This window comes from Crinia signifera, chromosome 1 (assembly GCF_055691185.1).
Source record: "Crinia signifera chromosome 1, ASM5569118v1, whole genome shotgun sequence".
Classification (NCBI taxonomy): domain Eukaryota; kingdom Metazoa; phylum Chordata; class Amphibia; order Anura; family Myobatrachidae; genus Crinia; species Crinia signifera.
Window position 1 is genome coordinate 436,483,577 of NC_139217.1, and position 11,886 is coordinate 436,495,462.

The 11,886-nt window shown below is 43.8% G+C and overlaps 1 protein-coding gene across 1 annotated transcript in view; it reads left to right on the top strand.

Annotated features, from left to right (window-relative positions):
- Window positions 1-2,397, top strand: part of DEPDC1B (DEP domain containing 1B) — a 32,645-nt gene extending 30,248 nt beyond the window's left edge. The window contains exon 11 of the mRNA XM_083153285.1: window positions 2,041-2,397. Coding sequence (XP_083009411.1) covers window positions 2,041-2,202 — 162 coding nt within the window. The 3' untranslated portion in view covers window positions 2,203-2,397. The remainder of the gene's footprint in view (window positions 1-2,040) is intronic.
- The last annotated feature ends 9,489 nt before the right edge of the window (window positions 2,398-11,886 follow it).

Sequence of the window (11,886 nt, forward strand, 5' to 3'; positions counted from 1 at the left end):
TGGTGCTTCTATTTCTGCATGTTGTAGTTAACATTTGTGACCTGCAGGTGTCGCCCTGTCTGTTTGGTTCTTTTATTGCTTTCCTTTTGTGTATTGTCTGATTTGTTAGTCACATTATAGTATTTTATAGAATCCTACGGCAACTATACACCTCTATTCAGTGTCCTATTAAGTGTCACTTATGGGCTTATTATACATGCAGCTATGCTTGTTCCCCGTACAGCATATTTGCTTATTGTTTTATTACCAGTTATTTTATATAGCGCACACATATTCCACAGCGCATTACAGAGAATATTTGAGCAGTCACATCAGTGACTATATTCCCTACCACATATACACACATACACAGACATTCTAGGGTTAATTTGTTGGGAAACAATTAACCTACAGTATATTTTTGGAATGTGGAAGGAAACTGGAGTACCCGGAGGAAACACACACAAACACGGGGAGAATATACAAACTCCACACAGTTGGGGTCATGGTGGGAATCAAACCCATGACCTCAGTGCTGTGAGTGCTAACCATTACACTGTACCTAACTGCATACTTTCTGCATATCCCTAGCTAAATGTTCCTTCCTGTTCAAAGCAGACTGAACATCCATACATACAAGTAGTGCTCTATGCTACATAATTGCCATCAGTTACATGCAGCTGTGTATATATTTTGCTGGGGGAAGTTTTTAGACCTTCAGGTGCACTTTTTTCCTCTTTTTGAAAACAAAAGCAGACGGGAGACTCTGGCAATATCCAAAGCTGTGCTTTCATCATTTCAGCTCCTCTGTACCGCCTCTATTACCGGCACCACCAGCGTTCTTGGCTGATGGCCTTCATATATAATGCATGAAGCTAGACACTTTGATAAAGGTCTTCTCCTGAACCGGGTTACCTCTTCTATTACTAGGGAGAGCAGGGCATATATTGGGAGGAAATGGTTCTGTACACGCCCCATAATAAGCAACATTCAGCCATCAGAATCTTTGTAATGTAGAATACTGTTTTTCACATTATTAAATAATTTTTAAACCTAAGGGGGTCAAAAAATGTAAAACTAGGAAAAGTAGTAGAGGGGGAAATGTGTTTTGTATGCGCAGCCACACAGTGGTATATACTCAATTGATGAAATTCCGAAATTCTTTTGCCGGAGAGGATCCAGCATCCATTATTCAATGGATGCTGGATTATTCAATGGCCCGCTGATTGATGCTCACCTGGCGCGGGGACCGGTTAAGCACGACGGCGGGAGCCGGGACGGAGTCTGGTTTGGGCTGGGTGGCAGCGGACAGGAGGACGGCACCGTGTAAGCTGCTGCTGCTCACCCGGCGCCGTCCTCCCTGCCTCACACCGGCATCTTTTTATGTTGGATTGAGATTGATGGAAACATGGACAAAACTTTTCGGTTTTGGCTGTGTTTCGGTCAAAAGCAGGTGGATTAGCAGCTATTCCGTCAATCCACCTGGTTTTTGGCAGATCGGAACATTTCGACCTCCCGAAACAACCCAGCTAGCATTAAATAAATCGGAACCCCTTCCGATCTAATTATGTGTCAAACTGCTGTCTTTTCTACAAGAAGACCGTTTCAACATGCATTGAATATACCCAAGTGTCTCTATTGCTGCACAAGCTACATGTCCTACCATAATCATTCATTTATACCAAATGTTTCTGTACATTTGGCGGACAGATGATGTCAGTTCCCGCCCCAAGTTGGACAACAGCGGGCAGCAGAAAAGTAAGTACTGGCTTACTCTTCTACTGCGAACAGAGGAAAGTTGTTTGATGGTGAGCAAGCAAGGCACTTGCTACCAAGTGTGTAGACTTACACATCCGCTCGTAGTGATACAAGGGGATTTGAGTGGAGGGTATGTGCATTCACAGTGGCGGCGTTAACCTACTCACTAGAAAACCTAGCGAGCAGATCTGAATTATCACCTTTGAGCATTGATATATATGATAATTAAGTATTATATTCGTATAATGTCTACATTCTTCTATTTTCTATTGCTCTTATATATTTTCCATTTTCTTTCTTCAGTTCCACAGAGCCCATCCCCAGGTTTACAAGGAACGCTTCCCCACCCCAGAGAGCGAAACTGCAATATTCCCAGAGAGAACAGGACTGAGATCGCAGCTTTCATTTTTCACTCTTAAACGGCCTTTTCAGTCATTTCAGAGGACAAGAAGCTTCCGGATGTAACGGGGAACTTGCGTCTGATTTCAAACCCAAATCACTGGAGATGGTTTCAGATTAAAAGGACAGAAATAACCGTTCTAAGCTTTATATTAGAAACAAGGCTGCGAGACACAAGATATTCTCTAATGACCACTTTACAGTATTTGTTTGAATATCGTACTATATTTTTAAGATGTAAATGGGTCAATTGCTAACCTGGACTGGTATATTCTATTGCACATACGTTTTTTCAAGGTTTTTACCTGTGGATTTAAAGATTTGCCGGGGAGCTTTTGGAAATCACTTGAACTATACACCAGGGGTACATTTCAAAATCTGTCTTCCGTCTTAGTTAGATCTTGTACATACTTGAATTTGTTCATTACACTGGATAAGGGCTAATTGACAGATAAGTCTAAAGTGCGTGTCTAGTATTTGTTTCTACGTTTCAGAGATGTTAGGGGTTATTCTGTGCACTCAGAAAGGCACATTCACTCTCTAAAGGACAAAACCATATGCACTGCAGGTGGGGCTGATGTAACATGTGCAGAGTGAGTTAGATTTGGGTGTTTTATTGTTTCTGTGCTGGGTAAATATTGGCTGCTTTATTTTTACACTGCAATATAGATATCAGTTTGAAGTGCAAACCCCACCCAAATCTAACTCTCTCTGCACATGTTACATCAGCCCCACCTGCAGTGCATATGGTTTTGTCCACCTGAGAGTGAACCAAAATAACTCCCGTCATTAGGCGTGCTTAAGAGTAGTGGGACTGTCATTTTATTTTTATTTTTTATTCTATTATGGCAGCTTATTTTATGAATTGGAAAATATTGTATTACTGTTTAATGGTAAGCGCTGTTATTGGTGCAGTTTTTATTTTTCACACTGGAAGCAAGCTGGAACTTAAGCTGTGCATCTTCTGGTCACATTGCAAGATTTCTACGCAAGTTAAAAATAGAACCTGGATAAAATGAGGAGTTATTTCAGCTGCTGTGTCAGGAACAAGGTGGCCGAACGCAGAGAGTGAAGAGTGCGTTGGAGTCTGGACAGAGCCTGGTGCTTAATTCCAGGTCAAATGTCTGTTCCGCTTTCACACGGATTGCAATGTTTTGTTGTACTGTGCCCAAAGTTATCATGTAAATGTGTTTTACTGTACAAATACATATAAATTGAGTTCTAGGTCATGCAGAAATTGGATACAGTACGTCATGAAATTCCTCGTGCTGAACGTAGACATTGCAAAAATGTCTAATTACCGCGTAAGATATAGAAGTGTGTTGTCCTCGTCTATACGGAAACGTTCATATAGATTTGTATGTGACACATTTTTAATACTGGGTAGTGTGATTGCAAACCTATGGGCCTAATTCAGAGATGTGCTATAGATCTGTGCAGGCACAGAAGCCGCTCTGTACATGACTCCTGTGATTTGTCAGGACTATCCTGTGTAAGCTGATGGTCAGCGGGTCACTGAAGCCAGCAGGGGTGTTTTTTAACTACAGGCACCTACTGCAACTGCAGGGTGTTTTCACACAGCAGCTGCATAAAAAGATGCAGCATTTGCGCCATTAGCGGACGCCTCTGAATCAGACCCTATGTCGCCTAAGCTGGGTATAAATATAGTTTCTGCCAAAACCAGAAAATTTCATTACATACGTTCGTTCATGTGTGTATAAATTACGTATGTAATGTTTAGCTGCTGATGTCCTTTTGCGTTTCCCAGTATATGTACATTTTTACTCTATGCCTCAATTTATTCTGTCATACAGATTGATGTTAAAACATTTTCACAGGTGTTTCTGACCATGTTTTGTATATATTTATACATTTTCTGATTCGGTTCTCATTAACTTTTTTGTACTACTGTTTATTTGAGTGTCTTTATTTTTTTTTAGTGGCAGGATTGGTTTCTGTTTAACTTGTTGCTTGGCCCAATACAGACTCCCTCACCTCTGCACAATGCAGATGTACATATGGTGACACAAAGGCTTATGGTTGTATTGAATCATACAGGTTATATTTGCCAGGCACAGGTGCCACTTGGTACTGGCAAGTGATACTACTTTCAGACCGCAAATGCCGTGTCGCACACGGGATTAGGACACGGGTCCCATCCCCAGAGCAACATGGCAATGCGGTCTGAAAGTTCCAACACCGACACGGCATATTGCCGAGTCGGTGACGTCACATGGGGCGGTGCTGGGCGGCGGCGCGTCATCGGGGGCTCGGGAGAAGGCAGTACTTGGAGCTGACAGTGCTGCCTCCTCCATACTGTGAACAGGACACTGGTCGCTCGACCCAGGCACCCGTTCACACTGCACTTCATTACCAGGGTTGAACACCCGTGTTGCTCGACCCGTGGTGGCCTTTTCAGACTGCACCGTGACCCGTGTTTAGGCCCCGCGAACACGGCAATAAGCCGTGTTCGGAGTGTGGTCTGAAAGCGGTATGATTGGGCTCTGCCAGTGTCTGGTATTTTTGCCATGCTAAGCATACAAGGTGTACATAAGTATCTATATGTATGAACAATTCCATATTGATTCCGATGTTGCTAAATCCGGATGTTTCTGTTGCTGTCAATGTGTCCTGCAGACCAATGCTTACATAGCAGAATCTTTATGATTTTGATACTTAGGGGTACATTTACTAATTTACCCCTAGCTTCTAAAAATGAAAATAGGTGATGTTGCCCATAGCAACCAAGCCTTTCTTTCTATATTTTTTATGATTGCATCTGGTGGTGGACAGGGCTGTGCTTATCCACACATTTTATGATGGGCAAAACCAGTGCTTGCAGCTGCCAATCACATTGACCATGAATACCTCCGTCCTGGGTTACCAACTCGCAGCACCCAGTTTGGGAAACATTGTGTAGGAGTCTGTATAAATCTTAATATACATACATCTCCTTAGTGGTTTTCCCCACACTTCTCCATCTTCCCACTGATAAAACTGTGGTCCCTTCCCATTTGACTACTGGTCTTCCAGAAACTCATTGATGTACTATTGTGGAGTTTCCATGTAGCTGTATCCCAACCACTTCCATACACCTTGCTTACTGAAACTTTCTCCAGATGCTACTGAGCTCTGCAAAATACATTTAGGTGCCGTTTAGCAGTGTAGGGTAGCAGGGACATAACCAAACAAAGCAGCTGCACCACTTTACGAGCTATGTACTCCGGATGTGGTTCGCCAGCATCCCGTTCGGGAGTGTGCAGGGTGGGGGTGGGAAGAGAAATGTTAGGCTTAGTCCGTGGGTAAGTCGGGTTAGGCACTTAGAAGGGGGAGGGTTATGTGTAGGGGTTGGAAGGTTAGGGCTAGGCTGCAGAAAGGGTAAGGGGAGAAGAGGAGGAAGGTATGTATACTTACTGGACATCTGCCCCACCTGCAGTGCACATGGTTTTGCCCATTTTAGAAGGAATTTGCCTTTGCGAGTGAACCAGAATAAGGGCCTTGGTGTGTTAGGGTCCTAGGAATCTTTTACTCAAGGTTCCTATTAAAGCTGCTTAATTGAGTCTCTGAATGAACATGTCTGACGAAGTTCATCACACTGTAGCTTCAATATGACTCCTAATGTTGGCTTGAACAATCCATCCCACAATGGTTTTTAAGGACTTGTTCGTCTTAATTACTGTACAATGTTGTAATTATGTAATGTGCACTTATTAAATGTCACTGTTTGCAAATCATTGTATGCATTATTCCTTAACTCCTACCGCGCAAGCATCCTTTTTAATGTGTAAAATCATTCCAAAATCAAAGGAAAAGGGTTTTTCTTTTCCTTTACCTTTGTCCCTTTCGGCTATCTGTAATACCTGGGTTTAGCGGTGTAGCATTGTGGATCATAGGGTTGACAGTCCAATAGATTGACCATGAATGGTCGACAGGCAAAATGTTGACATAGACACAAGCAATAGGGCGGCACATTAGAAGGTCGGAGTGAGTGTTTTGACGTTTTGGGGGTCAATGTCAACATCTGTCGACATGGACTCCTATTTAGTGTAGCATGTACCCTCTCATTGATTGCGTCGCGTGCCATGCTTTACCATTCCCAATCCTAGTCCACGTGGACCATAAATCATGAAAAGTCCAAAGAGAGAAAACAATTGTGAAGATCTCCTGTCCATCTATAATCCGGATACCTACACAAATACTAGACTATTATATCCAATTACGTTTTAGTTTACACTACATTTAATAAATAAGTAGCATTCTTAATTTCCGCTTTGTCACTTCACCAGGCTATATACATCTGTCCTATTACATAATAGGCATACATTGTTATTGGTTTTACTTCTTTACTACTTTTTTAATTTTTTTTTTTTGCATATGGTTCCATTTCCCCAAACTAGGAAAACCATTGTGTTTGTACTATCCAGCTTGTCACTGCTTCATATGCACCTAGAAGGTATACTAGGAAGGTCATTGGTCTACAGGAGATGGCTATAATCATCCAATCAGCTTCTCTGACTCCAACATTCTCCAGGTCTTCTCTGCTTGCAGTTTCCCTTCCCTTTGGGCAAAGCTAATCTGTGTCCCATCGCTGCCCAGCCGTTAGAATAACTGGGAACTTCTGACCCACAGATTTTGGCAGTCAATGAACAAACAAGATTAATTGATATTATTAGCACTGTCCTCTCCCTTGACATCCCAAAATGCCATATAAAAAAGTGAATGTTCCCAGGCAGAGGATCTACATTTCCATTTATTGCAATGGAGACCTTTTTAAGTAGTTACGGAACATGAGAGCTTTTTGCCTACACATTTTATAGAATAATAATCTAATGCTCCTTTCAGACCGCACTTTTTACCCGTTATTTTGCAGTTTTTTTACCGTTTTAAAACGGTATTTTGTGCAGTCTGAAAGGTGCAGAGTGAATTTACCGGTTCTATTGAACTGATATTTCTTTTTTTTTTCCATCAATAAATTTTTATTGTGACAGATTTTTAATACGGGGAACAGAAAAGAAAAAGGGGACATTTGGGGGGGGGGGGGGTAGGGAAGGGGGAATCGGGTAACAAGCATATTCATTATACAGTGTGTTTCGCTACGCAGAGCGAATAATATATGTAAAGCCTAAATATTACATAAACAAAAGAAAACAAGCAGACAAAAATATCTTCTGGTAACATTATCAAACGAAAACAGAGCATTTAGCTAACTAGTCTCAAATCCCCGGTCATATCATTTTCCTGTAGGGGGGATATTAACTGGTAGGGTGAATTAGCCAGGCATGTTAGGTTATTCTGAGCTCTCTGGGGTTTCGTTTAGGTTAAGCGGACATGGATCCACCGGGTGGGAAGGGGGGAAATGTGCAGCACCTTCGCCTTCTGCTATGTATGTGTGCCACGGGAGCCAACGCATATGGGGGGAGGTGGGTGAGGGGACAAATGGGACGAAGTTAGTTTCCATAAGGAAATGATGATTCGTCTTCATAACTACCTGGAGAAGGGGTGGAGGGGAGGGTTGTTTCCAGTGTTGGGCCAGGTTGGCTCGGGCAGCTATAAGGATGTGACCTAGGACATATCTATCCCTAGGGGGGACAGTCTGTGGGTAAACGTGAAACAGAGCGAGGGATGGGTCCGGAGTTAATGTCATCTTCAACACTGTAGAGATCAAGCTAAAGACCTCAGACCAATACTGATGGATTACTGGGCAGGTCCAGAAAATGTGGTAAATGTTGCCTATGCATCCGCATAGCCTCCAACATTGGTTAGAGCAGGATGGCCAGAAGGTGTGCAGACGATCTGGGGTTAGATATAATCTTTTAATTAGTTTGATGTGCATTTCCGTATGATTTAAGCATCGGGACATTGCATAGGAGGTGTGAAAGATTTGGCGCCATTGCAGGGGAGAGAAGGTCACGCCTAGGTCTGATTCCCATTTCTCGTGGGGGGATGTTTTGGAGAAAACAGAGGGGGTTACCAAGGTTCTATACCAAAAGGAGATGTCGCCTTTAGTTCCTGTCATGAAAGGTCTGGACAGAAGTGTCTGAAATGTAGCATCTGGGGGGGTATAGGAAGGGAAGAGGGCCTTCCACCAATGTGCTACTTGTAGGTAGTGGTGGTGTTCGGAGGGGGGAATGGAATATTGGCGTTGTAGGGTGGAGAATGGTAACAAGGAGTGGGATTCTAAAAAGTCTCCTAGGGTGTTGATGCCCAGGGTTTTCCATGAATTTAAATTGAGGTTTGGGATTAATTTTGCTACTGTCGTAATGGAAATGGTGGGTATGACGTTCGCCGAGCCAGATAGATTGACTAGTAGTCCATCCCATGCTCGCAGAGAGGCCTTGGTGGATGGAAGTAGTGGTAGATGGATAGGTCTGGCTTGTTTTGGAATTCTGATTAGATCTGCAAGAGGGATTTGAGGGGTCTTGGCTTGTTCAATGGACACCCATCCTGTAGCGGCAACGGTGTCCGTGTAACATTTAAGCGGGGCTAGGAGGCACGCTGTATGGTAACTAGCTAGGTCGGGAAGGTCCAGGCCGCCAAATGCCCTAGGTAAGGACATTTTGGAGCGGGCAATTGCTGGGGGTTTTGTCGACCACACATACTTTAACAGAATGGACGTGCCAAGCCGTAAGAATTTTTTAGGAATTGTGTATGGTATAGTGCGAAACAAGTACATTAGTTTAGGGAGTAGTGTCATTTTAAAGGCAGCCATACGTCCCATCCAGGAAATATCGTAGGATACCCAGGATTTAGTTAGGGTAGACAACGTTTCAAGGAGGGGGGTGAGGTTGACATTAAAGACATTGGAGGTATTCGAAGGGATGTGAATGCCCAGGTACTTTATCGCTTCAGTTTGCCAGTTGTATTTGTAGAGTGATTTTAAATGGGGTAGGTGTCTTGAGAGGTTAATCGGGAGAGCGTCTGTCTTAGTAGTATTTAGCTTATAGTATGATGCTGCGCTATAGGAGTCTAAGATCGTGTGGAGGTATGGGAGAGTTCTAACAGGGTTGGTCACGAAAAGCAGAACATCGTCGGCGAAAAGACTTAACTTATGACAATGTGGGCCTATCTGCAGACCGGGGAAATTGTGGTCATTGCGTATAGTGATGGCTAGGGGTTCTATTGAAAGAGCAAAAATCAAGGGAGAAAGGGGGCAACCCTGTCTGGTGCCATTCGTGATATTAAAGGGATCCGACAAGAATCCGTTGCTGAGCACCCGGGCCGTGGGATAACTATAGAGCGTCAGGATCGAATTGAGAATTCGGTCTCTGAAGCCAAAGCGTGTGAGCACTTCTTGCATATATTTCCAATTCAGCCTATCGAAAGCTTTTTCAGCATCAAGGGATAGGAGAAGGAGATCTTGCTTTTCAGTGAGAGAGTCGATCAGGTTGAATACTCTCCTTGTATTATCAGAGGCCTGTCTTCCCGAGACAAAGCCTGTCTGGTCCGGGTGCACCAGCAACGGTAGATACTGATTAATGCGGAGGGCCATTAGTTTGGCAAATAATTTAATATCACAATTTAACAGTGCTATAGGTCGATAATTCTGGCAGAAAGCCGGGTCCTTCCCTGGTTTGGGGATGGTCACTATGCGGGCTTCTAGTAGTTCCTTTGGGGAAGAGCCTAGGGAGGATAGTTCATTAAAGAGGTTTGTTAAAAGTGGAGTTAGCGGGTCTTTGAATGTGATATAGAAGTCAGTTGTGAAGCCGTCTGGGCCTGGCGCTTTGTTGTGGGGGAGGATTCTTATGGCAGATTGGATCTCCGATTCAGACCATGGGGCGTTGAGGGCTTCTAGTTGTTCCGGCTTTAAGGACGGGAGCTGTATATTGTCTAGGAAGGAAGATATTGTAATGTTGGTGGGTTGTGGTGTGGAGGTATCGGAGGAGAGGTTATAGAGCTGAGAGTAGTACTTAGCAAACTGGTTAGCGATGTCCTTGGGGTTTAAGAGTTTCTCTTTGGCAGGGGTAATGATATGTCTGATTCTGTTTTTGGCTTGTTGAGCTCGCAGTTTGCGGGCAAGCATTCTGCCCGATCTAATACTAGACAGGTAATATTTATGGCGCATTCTGTTCAGGGCTAGTTGTGTACGAGCTAAGAGGATTTTTTGGATTTGATTACGGATGTTTGATATTTCCAATTTCAAGGCTCTAGATGGGGCTGTTTTATTTTGGGTTTCTAGCTTCGATAGTTTGGTCTCTAAATCTTGTTGGGCCTTAGTGGAACTGCGTTTGAGATATGAGCCAGCCTGTATAGCTGCTCCTCTCGTAACTGCCTTAAGGGCACACCAATGGTTGGTGATAGACGTTTCCTGTGGGGAATTGTTAGAGAGATAAGAATTGATAGCATTTAAAATTGTTGCTTTGGCCGTAGGGTCTTTTAACAGGTGGGGGAAAAGACGCCAAGGCCTCGGGGGGGAAGTTGATGGGTTGAGGCACCACTTCCATGTGACGGGAGCATGGTCAGACCATGTGATCGGGAGGATATCAACATCTATGGTGTGCTGTAAAGACCACTTATCGCAGAGGATATAATCTATTCTGGAATAGGAGTTATGTACCGAAGAGTGAAATGTGTAGTCGCGGCCAGTCGGGTTTTTAGTCCTCCAAATGTCGTATAAATCAAACTCTAATAGAAGGTTGCGGAAAGCTAGGGATGGGCCAGACGTCTGGGAGGGACGGGATGTGGGTTGTTGGGATTTGTCTAACCTGGGATCTAGAACTAAGTTGAAATCTCCTAAAAGTATCAGGGAGCCTCTGTATGATTTCCGGATAAGGAGAAATAGTTTACGTAAGAATGGGATTTGGTTGGTGTTTGGTGCATACAGGGATACTATGGTAGTGGGTTTGTCCTCTAACAGACCTGTCAATATCAGGAATCTACCGTTTTTGTCAGAGTTTTGGGATTGTAGGACAAAGGAGGTGTGCTTATTGAACAGAATGGCAACTCCGTTACGTTTGAAAGGGCCACTTGCATAATAACCGGTTGGGTAGTTCACATCTTTGAACATCGGGGGGTTAGTGGAGTTGAAATGGGTCTCCTGTACCGCTACCACATCTGCTCTCTGCTTATGAAAATAGGAGAGAGCTAGTCTTCTTTTATTAGGGGAGTTTAACCCCTTAACATTTAAAGATAAAAATTTAGGCATTGTGAAGTTAGGAGGGGATGCTGGGAGGATTTAGGTTTTAACCCTGGAGGGACATTATGCCATAGCATTGCTACTGTTACTTTTGCCGTCACCCTAGAGGAGAGGTCGGCTGGGGGGGGGGGGGACACGGGGGGAAGGGAGGTACAGGTGGAGAGAGGTAAAACAAAAGGGTCCGGTATATTGGACCCGCATGACTACTGCAGGGGAGAAAGGGTCATGCAGTAGTGTGAGAGAGGTTGGGGGGTGGCAAGGCTCGTAGAACGTAAGCCGCCACTCACTATTAACTCACAGAAACTATCCTATTATAGGGAAAGTCTAGTAACTTGAAAATACAACATTCTAAACCTATAACACCTCTGGGTTCAGAAAATTTGAACCGGAGAGGAACATAGAATTTACAGCAAACAACAATTGCTAACCGGGTGAGTCGAGTGCCAAGAGTCCTGCATAATGAGGGATACAAACAAATATGATACTTAACATTTGGGTCCCATCCCGGTGGAGGGGAGAACAGGAACTCGGGCCTCGGAGAACTGCAGTCTAATTGGTTTTGACACGAGGCAGGACGTTGGTAATCAGGTAGCCGACCATTCTTGTTGTAGAGCCTG